Below are 23,952 nucleotides of genomic sequence, written 5' to 3' on the forward strand. Positions count from 1 at the left end.
GCTGAGTACCAGGACCTGCGCGACCTCAAGGCCGAGATCCAGTACTGCCAGCACCTGGTGGATCAGTGTCGTCACCGCCTGCTCACGGGTGTGCCATTTGGGGAGGTCGGCTGACCACCTGAGGTCCCAGGAGGCAGAGGGCAAGGCCACCACCTGGGTTGTAGAAGCGGCTTCAGAGCTTCTCTCTGACAGAGGCTGGGGCTGGACAGGGGCTTCCGAAGCGTTTCCAGGACTCGGAGAGCCAGAGGGGGAGATGGGAAAGGGTGAGACCCCAGAGCAGGAAGCGAACAGGGGGTGAGCCTGTGACAGGCCCACATAGATGCTTTACCCGCGTCCTCAGGGACTCCCCAACACCTCACCGTGCTGTCTTCCTGCCTCCTCACAGAATTCGATATCTGGTACAATGAGTCCTTCTTCATCCCCGAGGACATGCAGGTGTCGCTGAAGCCAGGTAGCAGCATCCGGCCAGGCATGGTGCCTGTCAGCAGGCTTGTGTCTCTGGTGAGTGGCACCGGGGCCACAGTGGGGACAGTGGATGAGCACAGAGTGGGGGGCAGTACCCTTTGTCCTCTGTTTTCTCCGCAAACATGCCAGTGTATGGGCTGCTCCCAGCCTCTCCCACAGCTGGCCCAGGCAAATGGACGGGTCCAGGTCTCTCCCCAGTTATGGAGGATGGGGACACAGAGCTGCCCTCATGCCCCCCACAAGCCCTGTCAGGGTAGATCCTAGCAATGGCAGGCTGAAGGGACTGCTGAGTTGAGCCACCCCTAGGGAGAAGATGACCAGGACAAGTTCAGCCAGCTACAGCAGATGATGCTGCCTGAGGGCCCTGACTCCATCTCCTTCTACAATGCCAAAGTCAAGACAGAACAGAAGGTAACTTGGGGGGGTTCATGTCTCCAGGAAGGTCGGGCGTCAGGGACCACATTATTAGGACACCCAAGATCACACTTCCCACTTTGGAGAGAGAAAGGAAGAATATGCCAGCCGAGGGAAATACAGAGTCGCCCAGAGTCAGTGGGTATCTGCTGCCCACTCTAGAGTCCTAGATTGGGTTAAACCCAACAGGGGTCCCACAGACCATGGCCAGGCTTGGAGATGGTTTTTGGGAGCTAAGCCGGTCCCTGTGTGATTCACAGCCCAGGGCAGGGTCTGGGAATCTCCTGAGACCACTGCCTGTTGGGGACAGCCTCTCCAGTGGGGGCGACCATGAACGGGAGGCAGGGGACAGAGGACCACATGCCGCTGAGGCAAAGCTAGACAGGGTGTTGGCCACAGGCTTGGCCTGCGCTCTCCTCCCTGAGCAGGTTGGGCTGGAGCCAGAACACAGAGGGCCTGTGGTGGGAACTTATCTGTGCCCATAGGCTGTTCTTTTTTTGTTTTGTTTTTTTAAGGTTTTATTTATTTGAGAGAGAGAGTGTGTGAGAGCATGGGTGGGGGGAAGGAGCAGAGAGAGAGGGAGAAGCAGACTCCCCGCTGAGCAGGGAGCCCCTCGATCCCAGGTCCCTGAGATCATGACCAGAACTTAAGGCAGACGCTTAACCAACTGAGCCACCCAGGCGCCCCCCACAGGCCGTTCTTATACAGCAGGTAGCAGGTGCGCTCGGGGAGACTGCCCAAGAGGGCACATCATTTAAAAAATACAAATACAAAATATAAATATAAATACAAATACCCAGTCCCCCACCCTCTCTGACAGGGAACCCCGTCACTTGTTCCTTGTGTTCCCATTGCGCATTATGCTGTATCTGGCCTTTCCCACTAAACAGTGTATCTGAAGCTCGTTCCATGTCAACCCACAGCTGCTTCTGGTCTCCTTTCTTTTTTTTCTTAAACCTGTGTCTAGTACTCCATCATGAGGATATATCAAAATGTATTTAACCCGTCTCATGTTGAGGAACGTTTGGGCGTTCCATTTGTTTACAATACAAATACTGTGATAATTAACTTTGTACAAACGGCAAACTCGCATGAGTGAATATATGTGAAAGTTATGTTTTGTAGAAGTGAATTTCCTGGTCACAAGGACATGTGTACTTTTAATGGATGGTGCTAAATCGCCTTCTTAGAGCTGGACCCCACCAGCTACAGCCTCATCATGAGATGTATTATCGTGCTTTTTGTTTTTTTCCAATCTGAAAGGTGAAAAATGTTCTCTCAAGGGAGCTTTAATTTGCATCTCGGTTATTATGAACGAAGTTGAGCTTCTCATATGTTTAAGTGCCATTTTAATTTCTTTTCCTGTAAATAGCCTATTTGTATTTGTGCCTACTTTTCTATTGGTTTTTGGTCTTTATTCTTATTAATTTGTAGGAAGTCTTGATATACTAGGAAGATTGGCTCTTTATGATATGAGTTGCAAATATTTTTCCCTGTTTGTAATTTGTCTTTTGTGTTTAGCTCTGGTTTTTTGTAGTTATTCTGTTTAGTTTTTTTAAAGATTTTATTTATTTATTTGAGAGAGAGAGAGTGCACACATGAGCAGGGGGAGGGGCAGAGAGAGAGGGAGAAGCAGACTCCCCACTAAGCTGGGAGCCCAACACGGGGCTCGATCCCAGGACCCTGGGATCATGACCCAAGCAGAAGGCAGTCACTTAACTAAGCCACCTAGGCGCCCCATTCTGTTGATTTTTATGAAATCAAGTGTATTACTCTTTTCTCTCTTGACTTCTGGATTGTGTGTCGTAATTAGAAAGCCCTTCTTCTGGGGCGCCTGGGTGGCACAGCGGTTGAGCGTCTGCCTTCGGCTCAGGGCGTGATCCCGGCGTTATGGGATCGAGCCCCACATCAGGCTCCTCCGCTATGACCCTGCTTCTTCCTCTCCCACTCCCCCTGCTTGTGTTCCCTCTCTCGCTGGCTGTCTCTATCTCTGTCGAATAAATAAATAAAAAATCTTAAAAAAAAAAGAAAGCCCTTCTTCTGACTGAATTCATTCTTTGTACATTTATAGTTAAGCTGACATCTTTACTGACTTGTTCGATTTGTAACTTTTGTTAGATTGCAGATTCGGGTGTAGCAGGTCTAGGGTGGAGCCTGGAATTCTGCATTTCTTATTTATTACTTTATTTGAGAGAGAGAGAGAGTGCGCACAAGAGGGACCGAGGGAGAGGGACAGAGGGAATCTTAAGCAGGCTCCACACCTACCAGGGAGCCCGACTCGGGGCTTAATCCCGTGACCCTGAGATCCTGACCTGAGTCGAAATCACCATCGGGACGCTTAATCTGCGGAGCCACCCAGGCGCTCCAAGATTCCGCCTTCCTGATTAGGCTCAGATGAAGCTCACACTATTCATCCAGGACCACTCTTTGAGTAGCAGGCCGCAGAGCTCCTCTCCCTCCAGGCCTCTCTCTCTCCAGACCTGGCCTTCGCTTCTCCCTGAGGTCTACTCCTTCCCCTATCTGTTCTACCCACCTCACTTCTCATTCTCTTGCCCCAGTCTTAGCCCTGGCATGCTCCTGTTTTCCAAGACTTTCCAGCTCCAATGCCTGGTATCACCTGACTGCTTGCTCTGGGTCTCTCCGGAGGGAAAGCCTAGTTGACTCTTCTTGGGTTAAGTGTACATTCCTTGTCCAGTTAGCGGTGGCGTGGAGTAGGGGCACCTGCCCTCCCCAGCTGCCTGGCCCCACTCCTTCAGCAGAGAAGAGGATGGCTTTACCAGGCAGCCATTTAGCCTTATGCTGTAAGCATCAAGCCTTAATAACCCCTAAGGCTGGAGGGAGGCCCATATCAGTGGACAGGGCCCTGTCTCTCTGGAAAGGTTTGCTGGAAACCACTTTGTCTGGGGAAGGTGACCCTGGCCGAGCTGCTCCCATGGACCCTACTGGCTGACTCCAGAGAGCTTACTCAGTGTTGTTCATGAAAATCTCTCTGTGGGAAGACAGGGTTCTCCCAGAGCATCTGGGAAAGAATGGAGTAGGGGTAAGTAGGCCTAGATAGCCCAGCCTTAGAAATCATTTGACTGTGACTACCATGTAGGGGCTTCCTTCTCTGGTTACAAAGAGGCCTGCCCCTGCTGGGCTCAGTGGAGGGGGCACATGGTATGAGGTATGGGTCCAACTTTATTCTTTTGCAGATAGATATCCAGTTTTCCCAGTGCCAATTATTGTGGAAAAAAATTCTTCATTGAATTATCTTGTTACCCTTGTGGAAATTTAATTAACCATAAATGTGAGGGTTTAATTTTTGGACTCTCAGTTCTATTCCATTGATCTATATGTCTGTCCTTATGCCAGTACTATAATGTCTTGGTTACTGTAGACATTGTAGTTAGTTTTGAAATTACAAAGTATGAATTCTCCATCTTTGTTCCTCTTTTTTTTTTTTTTTAAGATTTTATTTATTTATTTGACAGAGATAGAGACAGCCAGCGAGAGAGGGAACACAAGCAGGGGGAGTGGGAGAGGAAGAAGCAGGGTCATAGCGGAGGAGCCTGATGTGGGGCTCGATCCCATAACGCCGGGATCACGCCCTGAGCCGAAGGCAGACGCTTAACCGCTGTGCCACCCAGGCGCCCCTGTTCCTCTTTTTTAAGACTGTTTTGACTATTCTGGGTTCCTTATATTTCCATACAGATTTTCAGACCAGCTTGTCAGTTTATGCAGAGAAGCCAGCTGGGATGGGGGTTGCGTAAATCTGTAGATTGCTTTGGGGAATACTGCCATATTAACAATATTAAGTCTTCGAATCTATGAACATAGGCTATCTTTCTATTTATTTGGGTCTTTAATTTCTTTCAGTGGAGTTTTATACTTCCCAGAGTGTAAGTTCTGTACTTAAAAAAAAAGAGTTTATTCCTAAGTATTTTATTCTTTTTGATGCTATTATGAATGGAATTGTATTTTAAATTTCATTCTTGGATTGTTCATTGTATGTGTCTAACAATACAACTGATTTTTGTATAATGATGTGGTATTCCTTCACCTTGCTAAACCCATTTATTAATGCTAATAGTTTTGTAGTGGATTCCTTAGGACTTTATACATACCAGATCATGTCATCTACAGCTACAAATCGTTTTACTTCTTCCTTTCCAATCTGATGCCTTTTATATCTTTTTCTTGCCTCATTTGCCTGGCTAAAACCTCTAGTACAAGGTTGAAATAAGAGATGAAAGTCGCCATCTTTGTCTTATTCCTGACCTTAGGGGGAAGGTATTCATTTTTTCACTCTCAAGTATGATATTAGCTGTGGGGTTTTCCTAGGAAAAAAAGAGCCTTAGAGCAGCACTTCTCACTCTGTGCTGTGCACATGAACCACCAGACTGTGAGAATACAGAGTCTGACGCAGCGGTCCTGGGGTGGAGCCCGAGAGTCTGCATTTCTGATAAGCTCCCAGCTGATCCCTATGTGGCTAGTCCCGGGAACATGCTTTAAGTAGCACACTTTGAAGTTCATTATTATGGAGTGCCTGGCTGGCTCAGAAGAGCATGCAGCTCTTGATCTCAGGATTGTGAGTTTGAGCCCTATATCGGGTGTAGAGATTACTTAAATAAAATCTTTTAAAAAATGGAGGTTCCTTCTTAGAATCTTTTATCAGGGTGAAAAAGTTCTCTTCTGTACCTAGTTCATTAGTATTTTTATCAGGAAGGGATATTGGAGCCTTATCTTTTTGAATGCTGTCTTTTTTAGGGTTCTGATTAGATGCATATTAGACTTTCTCATTATGTCCTCTGTATCTCCTAAAATCAGTCATTTCTTCCAGCTCCTCATCTTCATACTGTAATTTGGGTAATTTCTTTCCATTCCTGTTTCAGTTTAGTAATGCCCTCTTCAGCTATGTCTAATCAGCCATGTCTAAAAATTCTATTTGGTTCTTCTTCAGATTTACTTGGTCATTTTTTATAAATTCCTATTTCATGCTTAAAAAAAAATAAGTGAGATATAATTTATAGACCATAAAATCCACCCATTTAGAGTGTACAACTCAGTGGTTTTTCATATATCCACAGTTAAATGCAACCATAACCACAGTGAATTTTAGAACACTTTTTTCTCTGTTATTTTACTCCTAAATATTTCAGTGTTTATTTTTTAAGAACAAGTACATTCTGGGCGCCTGGGTGGCTCAGTCATTAAGTGTCTGCCTTCGGCTCAGGGCGTGATCCCAGAGTCCTGGGATCGAGCCCCATATCAGGCTCCTCCCCTGGGAGCCTGCTTCTTTCTCTCCCACTCTCCCTGCTTGTGTTCCCTCTCTAGCTGGCTGTCTCTCTCTCTGTCAAATAAATAAATAAATCTTAAAAAAAAAAAAAAAGAACAAGTACATTCTCTTACATAATCATGATATAGTCACTGAAATCAGGAAAATTAACAATGATGCAACAATATTATTTATTTCAAAGTTCATATTCAGCTTTTGACAGTTGTCCTAATGATGTCCTTTATAATTATTCTCCCTTCCCACCCTGGTCCAGGATCCAGTCTAGGATCATACATTACATTTAGTTGCCATGTCTCCTTTAATCCAGAACAATTGCTGTCTTTCCTTGTGTTTAGTGATTTTGATATTTTTGAAGAGTCCAGGCCAGTTTTGGTTGAATGTCCCTCAGTTTAGGTTTGTGTGGTGTTTTCTAGTGATTTAAATTCAAGTTATGATTTTAGGCCGGAATACCACAGAAATGATGTCATGTTCTTCATGGTACATCACATCAGGAGGTGCCTTAGTCAGCTTGGGTGCTACAACAAACCACCATAGGCGAGGGTCTTAAACAACAGACATTTCTTTCTCTTGGTTCTAGAGGCTGGGAAGTCCAAGATCAAGGTGCTGGCAGATTTGCTTCTTGGTGAAGGCCTCCTGGCTCGTCAACAGCCATCTTTTTGCTGTGTGCTCACATGGCTTTCGTGGGCATGTGTTTGTGGAGAGAGCCCGCTTGCTCTCTTCCTCTTTTTATAAGGACACTAAACCATCCTGAGGAGCTCCACCCTCATGACTTAGTCTACATCTGATTACCTCCCAAAGTTTCCCACTTCTTAATACCATTACAGTGGGGGTTAAAGCTCCAACAAATGTATTCTGAGGGGGTATAAACATTCAGTCCGTAACAGGGGGCACAAGATGTTGCTTTGTCCCATTATTGGCGAGGTTACTTTTGATCAGTTGGTTAAAGTCACTGTGTATGTTGAAGAAGAGGACCAAAAGGTCTTTGGCTTTGGAGAAAGAACTTCCAGAATTGTATTCCTTATTGTAAATTGTTGTGAACTTGTTTTGACTGGCATAAATTATTTCAAGATCACAGAAAAGGTGAACCAAAGTGATTTGCGTGGTTGCCACCATGAATTTCTCTCTTGATATTACAGACAAACCTTGTGTTTTCTTTACTTCCAAAGTCTCAGATAAACATTTAAATTCTAAATCGTTCAACAGAGGAATCCTGCATTTCTATAGTCAGTTATATTCTCCCACCCTCCGCAAATCTCTAGGAGAACTCTCTGCATTGGACATTTCTTTTGTTGAAGACATGCCCATGCCCATGCTTTATATGCAGAAGTTGCACTGCAGTCATTCCATCTTACATCTATTTAAACCTTTCACATATATTTTTACACATTAAATAGATAGGATCAGATTTTTCAAGGTCGAAACGTTTTGCATTTTGCTGAGTTTCTTTCATGGTGGCTTTTATTCGTGTGTGTGTGTGTGTGTGTGTGTGTTTAAATCATAAGTTCATATTTGACCTGAAGCTGTAGAAGTCCCGAATGCACCAGTACGTTCTCTCCTACTGACAGTGTTTGCACTTGCTTCTGCAGTTAGCCCTGGGGCACTGCCAACGCAGGACCATTTTAACCTCCTTCAAAAATTCCAATGTGAGTGGGGCCTGGCTGGCTCAGTCGGTAGAGCACACAACTCTCGATCTTGGGGTCGTGAGTTCGAGCCCCATGTGTGGTGTAGAGTTTACTTAAAAAAAAATTACAACGTGAGAAAAGATTAATATCCAGACTATATAGAGAACTTTTAAAACTCAAAAATGGGCCAAGAATAGGCATTTCTCGAAAAAATGTATATATATATATTTCATGTGGCCGGTACGCACATGAAAAGATGCTCAAGGTCACAGATCATTAGGGAAAGGACATCAAAACTAAAAGATAACCACCTCGTACCCACTAGGATGGCAACTGTCTAAAAGCCAGAGAATAACAAGTGTTGGTGAGGACGTGGAGACATTGGAGCCCTAGTGTGCGTGCTACGGGTGGGAATGTAAAATGGTACAGCCATTAAGTGAAACACGGCAGTCACCAAAAGGCAAACGCTATAGGATTCCACTCACGTGACGTACTTGGAGTCGCCAAAATCAGAGACAGGAAAGAGAATGGTGGTTGCCAAGGGCTTGGGGAGGGAGGGAATGGGGACTTAGTGCTTAATGGGTATGGAATTTCAGTGTTGCAAGATAAAAAGAGGGAGATGGATGGTGGTGTGGTTGCATGTTAGGAATGTATTTAATACCACTGAGCTGTACACTTAAAATAGTTAGGATGGTAAGTTTTATGTAGTGTGGATTTTACCACAATAAAAACATTCAGTTCCCCACACCGTGGAGGGGCTGGATTCATACCCACATTTCTGGTTGGGTTTTGCATTCGCTTACTTACTGCCCAGTGTTTCTATTTCTGCGTGCTTTCCCCACCTGCTTTCTGAGAGCCCAGCAGTGCATTGATAGGGAAGCATTTGTGAACATTTAGTTGGTTTGTGGAAGGAGGGCCCCCCAGAGTACATGTGTGCCCACGCCTCTGGAGATAGAAACCTCTTCTTTTCTTTTTGAACCTAAATCTTGCCAGAAATTTTCAAGTGGGCCCTTGAAACGTATATGTTCCTTTACACCTGCCTGCCACTCCATTTTTGGGGGCACCTGAGTGGCTCAGTCGGTTAAGCGTCTGCTTTTGGATCAGGTCATGATGCCAGGGTCCTGGGATTGAGCCCCATGTCAGGCTCCCTGCTCAGGGGGGAGCCTGCTTCTCCCTCTGCCCCTCCCCCCACCCCCACTCATTCTCTCTCTCCTCTCTCTCTCAAATAAATATCTTTAAAAAAATTTAAAACACATGCCTGCCACACCATTTTAAAACAGTTTTACACACTTTCTTTAGGACAAAAGAATGAAAGGGGATGAATGGAACAATATTTCTCATAGAATTGGGGCTGGTCAGAGGGCATCCTTGCTCCCAAACTGTGATGTTTGCAGGAAGAATGATGGGGTGGATGCAAGTGGCATGGCTTCTGAGTCTTAAGTCTTTACTTCTTAATCAATTCCTGTTTTTTCCTCTTTTCTGTGTCCAGCACAATTACTTGAAAACCATGATGGGCCTTCGGCAGGGACACAGGAAGTAGGGACTCCTCGCCAGTGCCTTAAAGGACAAGACTCCCAGGAACTCCCGCCTGCTCTAGTGGGGCCGCTAAGCCACCAGCCCAGAGCTCCAAACGCTCTGCTCCGAGGCTGGGGCCCAGCGCAGAGAACTCACGACGGCCTGCCTCCCCACAGCAACATCCTTCGCGGGACACCCTTGCTCATCTTCCCAGAACACTTTTGGTTTCAATTCACTATCTTATGTGCAGGGACAGGATAAAATAACCTTCTAGTCTGGACTTTTGATGCTCACTGAAGAACTTGCTTTTGTATTTCCTGTCCAGGAGGATGTCTTCCCCGTGTACAGGTGGGGTCAGAACTGAGTCTCCAGTAAGGAGGTGAAGAAGTAGCTCAGCCACGCTCCTTGTGGCGTGGCTTTGTCCCACTGGCCGGCCCCTTTCCTTCCCTGGATGGACATCCTGGGGGTGAACTGGGCCTGAGCAGCCCCATTCTCACAGCTGCTTCAGGTTGTAGGGCCTCTCAGGGCATCCTCTCTGTGTTCCTGAGCCAGTGACGGCAGGAGGCCCTCCTTCCTCAGCAACCAGAAGAAGAATGGGTCTAGGTGGAAATGGCTGAAGGGCAGATTTTTATCTCACAATAAGAAGAGGCTTAAAATGAGAGCAGTCTTACGGGGAAGGTAGCAGCCAGGGCCCCACAGTAGGGGGCTCTCTGGCAAGGAGGTCACAGAACATGCATCGGATAGAAGGTTGAACTGGATGGCATTGGTCCAAAGACCCCGTGATTCTGACTCCAGCCCACCAGTGAGCAGATGGATGGGGGTTTGTGGAAGAGAGAAAGTAGAAAGGCAACCTTGAGGTCTCTGCCCTCTTCTAGTCACCCCTTTCTCTTTCATAACGGACACACAGCGATCCTAAAAGAGCTTTCAGAGACTCCTACTCCGCCGAGGCTTCGCAGAGCAGCTTTGAAGTGCCCAACTTCATCCCCCTGGATGACACACAAGGGGACTGTCACTGACCAACCCTAATGGTGTGCACACAGCCCTCTTGGTCGGTCCTCACGTTTCCTTTGATTGTGGCCAAATAGACAAGTCTGCCCAGGCTCTGCCTACCCTCCCAGCTAGTGGAGGCCTTAAGCAGAGAGTTCTGATTTTTTCTTGGCTGCCCCTCCTCTTACCAGGACTTGTTTGGGGTTCCCAGGTCTTTGGGGCATCTCAGGAAATAGGACATAGCAAACAGGTTACAGCATCTTGTTGGGGCCACAGGAAGCAAATGTTTGTGGCAGTACCAACCCCCTTCCCTTCATTCCCTGCCACAGGCCGGAATGGCATGACCATGCTGGACATCGCTCCAAAGGATTCCTAGACAGCCGGTCTTGGGGCCTGCCGGCCAGGGCGAGCTGGGCCTCTGTCATGCAGTTGGGCACATTCGTCTTTAGCTCTTTCATTACCACGTAGGCCTGTTTGCTGCAACATGAAACAAGTCATCAGTGTGGGCAGAGCCACAGGAATAAACCGGGACGGTGCTCGGTAGATCACCGCTCACACAAACTCCTCACGGGGGCAGGTGCTTCCAACGCGACAGGGAGCTAGGGGGCATCATGTCCACTCACATGGGTCTGTTGTTCTAGAGAATAGTTCCTGCTGAGCTAATCTGACCACCAAAATCACCCCTGAGGGGACTTCCAATTCCATCACGTGACAGATAACCTGACAACACTCCTGCTACAAACAGAAATGCTGGCTCAAGCAGAAGTTCTTTTATGTTTTATTTATTATTTTTAAAAGATTTTATTTGACACAGCACAAGCACAGGGAGCGGCAGAGGAAGAGGGAGAGGGAGGACCAGGTGCCCCGCTGAGCAAGAAGCCCGATGCGGGGCTGGATCCCAGGAGCCTGGGATCATGACCTGAGCCGAAGGCAGCCGCTTCACTGACTGAGCCGCCCAGATGCCCCTAGAAATTCTTTTAAATACAAAGCTAAATTTGCAGGAAAGGGAACTGCCAGGCGCTGCAGAACTGAAAACCCAGAGTGGTCAGCATGTGAACTGGCTGTGGCTGCTGGGGAAGGTGTATGAGTGGATTGCCGCCCATGGGTGTTAATGTCCACACAGAGAAATACGACTTGTGCCCATGCCCCATGGGAAATTGGAAGTGGGACCCTCAGCATAAAGCTGGCACCTGGAAGGCTTCATCCTTGAGGAAGAGGTAAGCTAGAAAAAGTTATCCCACTTTTGGGGAAAAAGTTCCCAGGGATGACGGGGAACAGGTCCTGTGAGAATCTGCAACCAGGCACAGGTTTGGGATTCAGATTTATACTGTGTGGTCCAGGAACCACTAGACTGAGGAATTAGCCTAAAAATTAGTCCTAGGTGAAATACCTAGTAGAATCAAATAAAAAAAAATTTGCACCTGCCCTTCACCAAGCCACACAGCATCCCACAAAACCCCAGCAAACATGAGCGCCAAAGATTAAACGCATGTGTGTGCCCATGTGGAAACACCCTATCATAGTGGAGGCAGAATGAGAGCATGATCAGACAAATTACTGAATAAAGATTGTTTTAAATAAAGATGAAATTAGGAATCAATATGATAAAGGCTATCCAAATAAATCAGACTTCAAAAAGAATTTTTTTTAAAGATTTTATTCGAGAGAGCAAGAACAAGGAGATCACAGAGGGAGAGGGAGAAGTGGACTCCCTGCTGAGCAGAGAGCCCGATGCAGGGCTCAGTACCAGGACCCATGACCTGAGCAGAAGGCAGACGCTTAATGGACTGAGCCACCCAGGCACCCCGATCAGAGATTTTAAAAAGCAGAACTTCTAGGAATGAAAAAATGTTCTAAAAGTTAAAATGACAAACTAGAAACAGCAAAAGAGAGAATCCACGACCTGGATGTTAGATCTGAAGCTGCCTGGAATAGAGCATAGAGGGATGGCGAGAGAGAAAATTGAAAGTGTGGCTAAGAGATATGGTAGACAGAGTGAGAAGCGCCAGTATACATGTAATCACAGATCCAGAGGTGATCCCAGGGAGATCACTGTCGTGCACTCATCCAGTCTCCTGGCTTTAAGCGTCTATTCATATGCCAGTTCTCAATCTTACACGTGCTCTTCTGAACTCCAAACCTGTATAGCCACAGCTAACTTGGCATCTCCATTTGAATGTCTGTTAAGATATCTACAAATCAGGGGTGCCTGGGTGGCTCAGTAGGTTAAGTGTCTGCCTTTGGCTCTGGTCATGATTTCAAGGTCCTGGGATTGAGCCCCATACTGGCTCCCTGCTCATCCGGGAGTCTGCTTCTCCCTCTCCCTGACCCTCCTCCCTGCTTGTGCTCTCATTCTCTCTCTCGTGTCTCAAATAAATAAAATCTTAAAAAAAGACATCTACAAATCAGCATATTTAAAACTAAATGCCTAGGGGCACCTGGGTAGCGCAGTCGTTAAGCGTCTGCCTTCCGCTCAGGGCGTGATCCCGGCGTTCCGGGATCGAGTCCCACATCGGGCTCCTCGGCTGGGAGCCTGCTTCTTCCTCTCCCTCTCCCCTGCTGTGTTCCCTCTCTCGCTGGCTGTCTCTCTGTCACATAAATAAATAAAATCTTTAAAAAAAAAATAAAACTAAATGCCTAATTGTCCACCAAATATGCCCCACCCACAATTTCCCTTATCTCAGCCCAATCACTCAGGCTAAATCCTTAGTTTTATACTAAACTCCTCTTTTCCTCTCTCACCCCACATCAAATCTGTCAAGAAGTTCAATGGACTTTACCTTCCTACTGCATTAAAAATCTGACCACTCCTCCCCACTTGGATTGCCCCAACTCTGATCTAAGCCACTGTCCTGTCTTGCCTGGATATTGCAGCAACTTCCTGTGTCCTCGCTTCCTACCCTGCTCTTCTATAGTCCATTTCCCAAACAGCTGTCTGGTTGATCCTTTTGAAATATAAGTTTGACCACATCACACATCTTTGCAGACTTCAAATGGTTCCTGTTTCTCTCAGAGTGAAACCCAATTCCTTAAAACAACTTGAAGGCTGAGTTGTTTCATGATCTTGCCTCTTGTGACTTTACTCTTTTCTCTTCTGCCCCCTTGCTCAGTGCCCCAGCCATGTGGATCTCCTCCCTGTTCCTCAGACATGCCAGGCAGCTCCTGCCTCAGGACCCTCGTACTGGCTGTTTCTTCTGCCTGAAATCTTCTCCCAGATGTCCACACGGCTCAGTCTGACTTCCTTCAAGTCTGCTTAAATGTCACCTGTAGCAGATACTGTCATGCCTGCATCCTAGACCCTTGCAGTGGGTTCCTACTGAAAGCATCTGTGACTTTCTGCATAAAGGCTTTCTCAACCGTGGGACCTATTTCCTGCAAAGGGGGCCCGAATGCCAGGGATTAACACACTGAGGAGCAACCCTCAACCGATGAGTTGGTGGAACAGTACCCTAACCTCTTCCTTGCATGCAACATCTCTGAGGCATGTTCTCCACTATTTCCTGGGACTTCCCAAGAAAAGTACAAATTCACACACAGATGAATGGAACCAAAGGGGAAAAAAAAAGGGTTGCTACATTTAGTGGAATTACCAGTGAAATATCACAGAATACTTAAAGGAGTTAATGATGTAATTTTTAATCATATATAACAGTATAATGAAAAGGAAAGATGGGATCAATATAGCACCCAAGCATTCTTTCTGAAGTCTAGAGAGTCAAAATAGAACAAAGAACTCTGGGTAGTCCTTCCTGACCTCCGTGATCTTTAATCTGCAGGGTTCAGATACCTCCGTTGCTGTTTCCTCTGGCATCATATGGAGATTCCAATCCACTTGCCACCACCACCCCCAGCTGGGCCTGGGAAGTCTCACTTTGGACTTGACTCTTGCTAGCCAGCTGCATTTTCCAGAGGCAATACATTATAGTGGTAGAGCACAGGCTTTGGGCCAAGACATACGAGTTTAAATTGGGACTCCATATCGTTCTGGCGTGGGACCTTGGGCAAGTTGTCCAATTTCCCAGCCTTTTTTCATGTGTAAAACAATGATTAATAACCCTGGGACTGTGTATGTCTAGTGCACAGCAGGGCCTCAACCAACTGAAACTACCACAACATTAACAATAATAAAGTGCCCAGCATTATGTATGATAGATGGTAAACATACATACACCCCCAATGTTAGGCTTCCTTTCCAGTCCCCAAAATGGATTTTGAATTTGAAAAGGCAGCATTCAGATTGGCATTATCTTTCTCTAATTAATCCTGACTGTGATGGCTTTTAAAGACCAAAAGCTCAAGTACAGAGAAGTAGCTGCTAAAAATATCCCCAGTGTCATCCTGGGCGGTGTTACTGGAGGTCAAGTGTCTTGGGTCAGGGAAGTAGTAGTCCCACTGTAGACCACATCTGCCAGGCTGCTTTGGAACTTCAGGGTGGGGGCTGGAGGTAGCGTTTTTGCTGGACAGACTCCCCAGGGGAGGGCGACCAGCATCATGAGAGGCTGAAAAAACTGTTAAGCAAGGAATAGTCACAGAAATTAGAGACATTTAATCTGAAAAGTGAAGTCCAAAGTGGGGGGGAGGACAGATTTTCTGTCCTTTCAGGAGGAAAAAAAACAGGCGAGTTTTCCAAACCTGGAATGGATGGTCTTGGCGCAAATTGGGCCCCCAGTCCCTGGAGGATGCAGGCAGTGTCTGGGCAGCCCCAGTCAAGGTCCGTGTGAAAGAAATCCTCAAACCAGGAAATAAGGACTTGGAGGCCTCTAGGTTCCTTCTAAATCTAAATCTTGTGATTCTATAAAAGCAGCTGTGGAAAGTTATTTAAAGTATCAATTGAAAAGCATATCATATACATAGATACATTTATATTTGAATAAAAAAGACTAAAATGTCAAAAGGTCAATGGTTGTTTCTGGATGAAACTAGATTTTTTTCCCCTTTTGAATTTTTAATTTATTAAATATTAATTGCTTTTATTAACAAAAATATCAAATTTAGAAAATATTTTAATAAGAAAAACAGTCTTTCTAACGAGCAGCTCAGCTTTAACAATAAAGGGAGAGGCACTCCATTTGCAGGAATATATCCACAAATGGGTACATGTCTTAAATGTAGGGAACGGGTTTACCTGGAGGCTGGCCATGATTGTGTGATTTGATGACCAAGTGGCTTGTTAAGAAATGGATTTCTAAAAAAAAAAAAAAAGAAAGAAAAGAAAGAAATGAATTTCTGAACGCAGGTGGGATTTTCCTGTTACAAGTCGCTTGAAGGAGAATCTTCTCTGTCCTGAAAAGCTGTAAAAGGCATTAATGAGGCTGAGGTTTTGCGTGTGTGGAGCAGACAAGTGCTATTCTTAAACTTGGGGATGATTTGTTATGGGGCTGTGCCCTGGCCTTCTGCAGAAGATGGGAAAGATGAAGGAGGGGCCTGGAAGGCTCCCAGAGAGGCTGGAAGGATAGAGAACACAGCCATATGGGGACAGGTATATGAGAAAGGAACACAGGATGTGAGAACTCCTAAGTCCAGATGCCGCCACTCAGGGTCCAGGACCTTGGGTGCTCTTCCTTCTCTGAGTCTCAATCTCTGCATCTGTAAAATGGACGCAGCAGCTATCACTACCCTCTCCGGTTCAGGGATGCTAAAAGGATCACAGGAGATAATGTCTATGAAGACATTACAATGTCTAAAGCCTTCCATTAATATCTGTTATTATTCCTGTTCCCTCAGAATGGCAGGAAGCTATATTAGGTAAGAATCCCTTCTGTTGGGGTTAGAGCCTCAGAAAAGAGTGGGAGTTTTGACACCTAGTAAGAGCATTAAAAAGTCCCAGAGGTATAGGAAAACGTGGGTGGTGGTGGTGGTGGTGGTGGCGGTGGTGGCAGCAGTGTTCAAGTCTAAGAAAGCTTTTGGACCTGAAACGTGAATTTATTCAAACCGGACAAGAACCCAGGGTCTCGTGAAGCATGGATGGATGACTGGATGTTAGTGAGAGGACCATCTAATGGTATTTAGGTGTTTCCATTCCTTTAAGTCTTTTCTTCTAAATTTTGTTACCATCTGTTTGAATATGCTAATATTAGTCAAGATGTATAATTAGCTCCTGTAACAAGCCTCGTGGTCTTCTGCCAGTGCCACTGTCTTGAAAAGCTCCAGAGGCAGAAGATGGATTATGAGCCCTTCCCTTGATGGTTGGCAATCCCGTGATCCTGGGGGCCTGTGATTCTAGGTCAATCCCCCCCCCAATAAAACAAACCAAGAATCCAAGGGCAAAAAAGATGCAGATTATTACCTTAAACATTATTTTAAGATTGGACTCTAAACTGAAAAAGAAAAAAGTGTTATGTACATGCAAAAACAAAAATTAGCCAATAAAGAAAAAGAGAAGTGCATTTTTTTGAGTTCTGACACAGCTGTTCTTATCCCTGGCTGCATATTATAATCACCTAGGGTGCTTCTATCAAATACTGAGGCCTAGGCCGCATCCTAGACCCATTAAATCAGAGCTTCTGGGATCAGGGCATCAGTATTCTTTAAAACCTCCTTCTAATGTGTAGATTGAGTTGAGACCACCCTGGTAGGAGACCTGGACATTTATTTTTCACCTCTGGTACGTTCTTGTTTACCTAATATGGTGATAAATTGTTGATTAACCTTAATTAGCTATTATTTAATATCATATATTGTCTTAGAAACAAGCACAGAAGCTTCTCTGCTGATTAACTTTCAATTCACAAACTTCCATAGTTTCTGATTATAAAAATCCGAATACTCAAAGGTAATACCTTGGCACTTGTATGTTTCATATGCTGCACAGGTGATTCTGATTTGCAGTCAAGATTGAGAGACGTTGTTGCAGGTGCTCCATAAACATTTAAACAGATGGGTGTGTTTGACTGGACAGGTGTATGAAGGGGTGGGTGGGTGGATGGGGATAGATCAGGGATTCTCAACCTTGGCACTACTGACATCTCAGGTCAGATAATTACTTACTGGGAGTGAGCCTGTGGGTCGTAGGATGTTTACCAGCATCTCTGGGCTGTACTCACAAGACGCCAGAAGCATCCCCCCAGTTATACAGTCAGAAATGTCTGCAGACATCTCCACATGTTCTCTAGCAACAGAATCACCCTGGGTTAAGAACCACTGGGGTAGCGAATGGATGGGTAGAATGGAAGGATGGGTGGATAGATGGAAGTATGGACAAATGGTTGGAGAGGAGGATGGATTATATTCTCCTTTGAACTAGCTGTAATGTGAGTGGTGTCCTCATTAATTAATGAATTAAAAAATCTTTGGCACATGTTCATTTTATAGCTGTATGATAATCATGATTACAACTTCTTTGAAAAATTCTCCTCTACCAACAGATAAATGGGCATTCTTCATCAGTGTTGGAGAATCAATTGGCTCATGTTTTCTGGAGGACTATTAGGCAGTGTATCTCCAGAGCCTTAAAATATACATATTGGTACAGTATGTACCAATATATGTATACATTAGTACCTACATTTTAGATAAAAATTTGACAAACCTTAAAACTTAATTGTGTCTACCAGAGTTATAGTACAAACACATTTTTCTCAAATGCAAATGTCAATTATTATTTTATTTTAAAATAATTATAATTTATTATAATTACATATTATATTTATTATAATGCATATATTATAAGATATAATACATGACATGTGGTTATATATTATATAACTTAATTGTATAATTACTTTAATTATAATATATGATATTTATAACTTTTATTTTAGTAGCCAAGTTTTAAAAATTTAACATTTTTAATACTTACGGGCACCATAATCTCCAAGCACCTTTGGCTGCTCAATTGCTACGTGTACTTCCGAGATACTAAAAAGATATTCACGTTGTTCAAAAAGGAACAACAGATACCCAAACGGAGTCACTTGCCTCCAACAGCAAACCAAGACTGAATTGCAGTTTCAGCCACTCCCAGAATGCGACCTTTAACCAGTCCATCTGGGATTACCTGGTCAGCACCAGTGAGGTCATCTGCACGAGAGATGGCCCCCCCACCAAAAGAAACCTTGTCAGAGACAATCCACTCTTTGTTATAAACTTCTTTTCCAGCCCCTCTGTCAACAAAAGCCTTCCATTTTGCATAGCTCCTTGGAGTTCCTTTCTTTTTTCTTTTTTTTTTTTTTTAAGATTTTATTTATTTATCAGACAGAGATAGAGACAGCCAGCGAGAGAGGGAACACAAGCAGGGGGAGTGGGAGAGGAAGAAGCAGGCTCATAGCGGAAGAGCCTGATGTGGGGCTCGATCCCAGAGTGGAAAAGCCAGACTTATTTCCATAGGTTCTGTAGTAAAGAGTTCAGCTGATGGTGATGTCCTCAAGTTACCAAAGTTTCCTCCTCTCTGGTAGTATTTGGATAAAGATTTATCTCCTCTATAATTCCTGGAACTTGAGGTTAGGGTGAGGATCCAATTTCTTTGAAGCAAACACGCAACTGCCGAGCTGTGCTTTACTTGGAGAGGTCACGTATTAGGTGCAACACTGGTACTTCCACGTACGTTTTTAAAATTTCTAATAGTTTCCCATTATACCATCCTTTGACCTTGGACCTTGAACTGTGGCTGTGGAGCAGTGTGAGTCGTTTTTAAGGTAACAAAATTGTCCTTGAGTACCGTGTGTACTCAGCTGCCATTGCATACACAACAATTTTAGCATCTTCCCTGGAGTGGGAATTTGGAGAATCTCTACAGCAGACTTCACAGGAGACATCCTAGCACTCTCAAGGTTACTTCTCTTGAGCGCAGACTCTCCAAAAGACTGCCTGAAAAGCTATTTATCAAGTAGAGCTAAATTTATTAAACTTGCTGCAGTAAGGATGCCAACTTGAGAAAGTCCTAATAATTTCTCAGAAGGGGAAGTTCAGAAGAGGATATTTATAGGGTGTTAGGGCCTAAACTGGGTGATTTTAAGGAGGGTCTTGCAAAGCAGGAAACTGATTGCGATTAGGCAGAGTTTATAACAACAACTTTGCCTTGGTAGGCACGTTGGGGCAACAATCTTTTTTTTTTTTTTAATTTAAATTCCAGTTAATTAACATAGAGTGTAATATATAAGTTTTAGGTGTAGAATTTAGTGATTCAACACTTCCATACAATACCCGGTGAGGCAACAATCTTTCAGTAAGTCTTAATGAGTAAAATGCTAGTTTCAGTAAGTAAGCTCTTTTTGTTACTCCTAGTTTTCTGGGATTAAATATTTCTTGGAGCAAAGAGCTAAGCTATTTTTGCTTGTCCCCAATATTATTTAATACAAGGACAGGAAAGTATGCCTGGTATTTTTTAACCCAGAGACAGGAAATTAAGTTGGTTTTAGTTCTCTTTATCAGGTTCCTGCAAACTACTTTTGTTGTAAGCAGCCATTGGTTGCTATAAGTCTTATGCTGGTATTATTATTAAAAAATAGTGACAAGTCTTCTTGTTGTACTTAACACCTAATGGCCACCATTTCGTCTTGTTTGAGCAACTTGTATAAGCATGACAAGGCAGTTCCCAAATCTCTCACAGGTCAGGTAATGTCTTTGCCTGAAGAAAAACGGTGAAACCAGCCCACTCTCTGCCTTTGACCAGGAATTCCGTTAACAGCCTGATGCACTGAAGGGACTGTCAGTAAATATCTAAAGGGCGGGAACAAAACTCTGCACGACTCCAAAAACACTCATGGTCTTTACCATGATTGTCCATCCCATAAATACTTACTTAGCCAGGTTCACTCTGTTGTTAGACTCGGAAATCTCTTGTGACTATTAGTTTTCTATTGCTGCTGTTATAAATTACCACAAATTTAGTAGCTTGAAACAATACAAATTTATTATTTTACATTTGAAGTCTGACAGGGGGCTAAAATCAAGGTGATAGTAGGGAAGAATCCATTTCCTTGCCTTTTCCAGATTCTACAGGGAGCCTACATTCCTTGGCTCATGGCCCTGTTAACCTTAAAAATAAAACTGCCAGTTATTTTACTGGTAAAAATGAGTTTAAGAAGAGCAGAAAATGTCAATCTGGCAGAGGCAGGCTGCGGGCAAAACCCTAGGCCAGCCCTGCAGAACAAAGGAGGGGAACCCTCTTTTATAGATAGAGGAAAGGGAAAAGTTGGGAAAGCTGTTAGAAACAGAAAATCCACTGGACTAAACTAGGAGTCCAAAGTAAAGTGGCTTCTCATTGGCTGGGCTGTGACAGTCTCTCATTGGCTGGGCTGTTGCCAGGAGAGGAGGAAAGCCTTTCTTCCTCCTGCTGCGGTAGTAAAGTAGTAGGTGCATCTCTTCCTGTTGGGTCTGCAACTGAGGAGTGACTCCTCATGAAGGCTCCCCCTACTGGCCTCCAGACTCCATTCTAAAGGAAGTTTACACTTCATTCATTTTCACAGCCACCCCCCCCTTCCATCTCCAAAGCCATCTCTCTGACAATTCTTCCACAGTCATGTCTCCTTCTGACTATCCTTTTCTTCTTCCACTTTCAGGGACCATTCTTATTACAATGTCCCCATCTGGATAATCTAGGATAATTTCTTTATTTTAAAACCAACTGGTTAGCAAACTTGGTTCTATCTGCAACCTTAATTCACCTTTGCCATGGAATCTAACATCTTCACAGGTTCCAGGGATTAGGACTTAGGACATGGACATCTTTGGGGAGAGGGGCATTATTCTACCTACCACAGTTATCACATGAAGAAGGAGCTTGGCTGACTAGATGGACTTGCTGATGTCCAGGGCTACCAGGTATTCACTGGTGACAAGGTCAGGGAGGTCAGAAGTGATTATGAGGTAGGCATTGTGCTATTTGGGTAAAGCCAAACTCAAATATCAGATCTTGGTAGAATGCCAAGGCTGAGACTGAACTTCAGTACATTCCTAACACCCTTTGACCCAGCAATCCACTTCTAGAAATTTATCCTACCAAACGACTCATACAACTGTCCACATTTATACAGACAAGAATATTTACTGCCACATGATTCCCATGAGAGAGAAACTATGGACAACTAAGTGCCTGTCCATATGGGAAAGGTTCATGAAAAATAGTACACTTTTATTCTGGAATACTTTGCAGCTTACATAAAGCGAGGTAAAATTACAGTTACCAACTAAGAGGATGTTCACGATGTGTTGTAGTTTTTTGAAAGAGCAAGCTGTGGAATAAAAGGCATAGTATGAAACCATTTTACCTTCTATAAATGGGGGTCTGTATGTGCACACATGTGAATGAACAAACAGGGAAAAGGGCCTGGAAGGATATACACCTGTTAGCAATATAAAGTACTGTTTTGTCTAGATTTTTATGATGAGCATGCATCACTTTCATTTATCCCTTGACTCAGAAATTCTAATTCTAGGAATTTACTAAGGAAAACATCATGGCTATGAACAGAGATTTACCTGCAAAGATATGTACCTTTGTTAAGAGTGAACAATTGTTAGCACCCAAAATGAAGAGCGAATTGATTAAATGAGTTGTACGTTTATACTGTGGAAGAGTACACAGCCATTAAAAATAAGATAAACAAATATGCTATTGAATGAAAATATTAAAAACATATATAATGTGTTCCATTTCAAATACACATGCACATACAAATAAAAATATGCAAATATCATTAGTAGCTACTTCTGTGGGGTGGGGTAATGGGTGACTTTTACTTTCTTATGATTTTTTGGAAGAGAGGAAAAGGAAGAAAATAAGTCTGAGGTGAGACTATACTTCAACACTTTTCTCAGGGTTGAGCTTGAGAGGACAATGTGCATTAAGGACCCAAGAGTTCTGGGTTTGGGTGAGAAATCCCGGAGTAGGCAGCTAGTCCTGGGTTCTCTAGAGCACCCATTTAGAAAGCCTGAGCAGCACGCAGGAATCATGCTGGAAGCGTGGTGGTGACTGGGCTTTGCAGGCGGGGGGCTAAGAGTAGGATGGGGAGAACAGGCACAAATCCCACAGGCCCAGACATCAAAGTCTCTGGACTGGAGCAGAAAAGTACCTCCTCCTAGGCTTTCCCTGTGGGCTGAGCTGACCACAGGGCAGCATCAGGACAATTTTAGGCTATCATGACATGGCTGGTAGGATGCAAGGGTCATAACAGTCTCAGACTAAGACTCCCATTGTAAGAATCAGAATTTTTCTGATGATTTTTATGCGTTTTTTTATGAGGCCAGTGTATGAATTGTCTTCTGTTCAATTATGAAAGGAGGAAGGCAACACTGAATACTAAATCACAACTGCCACTTGCAGTTGATGGACTAGAACGAAGCTACTCAGAGACCCTGTGAATTTTTTTTTTTTTTTTTACTTAGACCATCCAGTCCCTGAACACACAGGCCAGAGATGAAAGTTCTCTTAGAGCCTCCTCACACCGTGAGGACTCTTTGTGCCCAGTCTGTCTCCAGAGGCAAAATGCCAGCTGCTCTGGCCTCTTCCAATTCTACTCTTTGAGCTCTACCCTCTGTGCAATGCTGAGTGCTTGTCTGACCCACTGCCACAGTGTCTCTAGTGGATTCGGGGGGGTGTTCTATTCCATTCCCTCTTCGGAGCTGATGTACTCACTCCTCCACGGCTGGAAATAATAGTGGCTGATGGTTCATAGCTACACTCCTCACCAGAAACCGCCCTCCGCTATAGGGACCTGCCCATGCGGGCTGTGCTGCCTTCCAGGCTCATAGCCAACGGCTGGTGCATGTGAAGAATTTAAGAGCCTACTCCTCATCTCCCAATTTGAGTCAACTCTGAGAGACTTCCCCAGCTCCAGATCTGCTTGCAGGATTATCCGAGACCCCATCTACAACTTCACTGGGGGTCAGCTTCTCCCTTTGCTCAGGTCTGCCTCCCTCATCCCTTACAGTTACGTCTTCTGAGTACATTCTCTAACTAACTGGCTGTACAAGTTTGCTGAACAAATCCTCTGCAGCTCAGAGTCTGTTTCAAGGGAACCCAAGCTAAGATATCCTCCTACTGGGAGTCAGGCCGTGCTTGCTGCAGAATCACGGGAAACAAGTAAACTCGTCAGAGGGTAGAGAGGTCTGTGTTCAGCCAGGCCTGTGTCCATCACTAATAGCATGATCTTGGGAGTGTTCCTTGACCTCTTGGGTTTCCAATGAGTATATGAGGAAAGAAGACAGGCTGGCTCTGCTAGTCATGGAGGTGGTGGAAAATCCAATCCTACCATACATACATCTACATAATATAGACTAATATAGTATGTATGTATGTATGTGTGTATTCACATGTAAATATTCCCTAGGTCTGGGCACTGAGAGGGTCTTGGAGCAGTAACACCTCCAACAGCAATGTACCAGATCTAATACCAAGTACCAAGATATTGGCTTCTAAATACCATCCTCCACGAAAAGAACCAGAATTCCTTGGCTGTGACAAGAAAAATTATGAGATGAGCTTGAAATAATTTATGCTGGACAACAAGGAAGCGCTCAAAGAATGATAGTTTTTGTCAAAAGGACATAGAAGACAGTAAAAGAGGCTCTCACTAGTTAAATCTGAGATAATTTGAGATTAATTTTTAAAAATGATCTCCTAATTTGATCTGCAAATTTAACACAACTACTATCAAAATCCAGCAGGATTTTGCTTTTGTTTTTTTGCAAAAATTGACAAGCCAATCCTAAAATTTATAATGGAAATGCAAA

General features: G+C 44.3%; 1 protein-coding gene and 1 long non-coding RNA gene across 5 annotated transcripts in view; one reads left to right on the forward strand and one right to left on the reverse strand.

Moving 5' to 3' along the window:
* The window catches only part of KIF9 (kinesin family member 9), a 49,653-nt gene extending 39,703 nt beyond the window's left edge, over positions 1 to 9,950 (forward strand). The window contains exons 19-22 of the mRNA XM_040628240.1: positions 7 to 88; positions 386 to 501; positions 772 to 876; positions 9,269 to 9,950. Of these exons, the coding sequence (XP_040484174.1) occupies positions 7 to 88; positions 386 to 501; positions 772 to 876; positions 9,269 to 9,319 (354 nt within the window). The 3' untranslated portion in view covers positions 9,320 to 9,950. The remainder of the gene's footprint in view (positions 1 to 6; positions 89 to 385; positions 502 to 771; positions 877 to 9,268) is intronic.
* A 3,942-nt stretch (positions 9,951 to 13,892) lies between these two features.
* Positions 13,893 to 23,952, reverse strand: part of LOC103674869 — a 37,165-nt gene continuing 27,105 nt past the window's right edge. For all 4 annotated transcript variants that reach the window (XR_005834566.1, XR_005834567.1, XR_571723.2 and 1 more), the window contains 3 exons: positions 15,407 to 15,466; positions 14,914 to 15,085; positions 13,893 to 14,789 (listed from right to left, as the gene is read on the reverse strand). This is a non-coding gene — a long non-coding RNA (uncharacterized LOC103674869). The remainder of the gene's footprint in view (positions 14,790 to 14,913; positions 15,086 to 15,406; positions 15,467 to 23,952) is intronic.

Source organism: Ursus maritimus, unplaced genomic scaffold (genome assembly GCF_017311325.1).
Source record: "Ursus maritimus isolate PB19 unplaced genomic scaffold, ASM1731132v1 scaffold_14, whole genome shotgun sequence".
In the NCBI taxonomy this organism is placed as follows: Eukaryota; Metazoa; Chordata; class Mammalia; order Carnivora; family Ursidae; genus Ursus; species Ursus maritimus.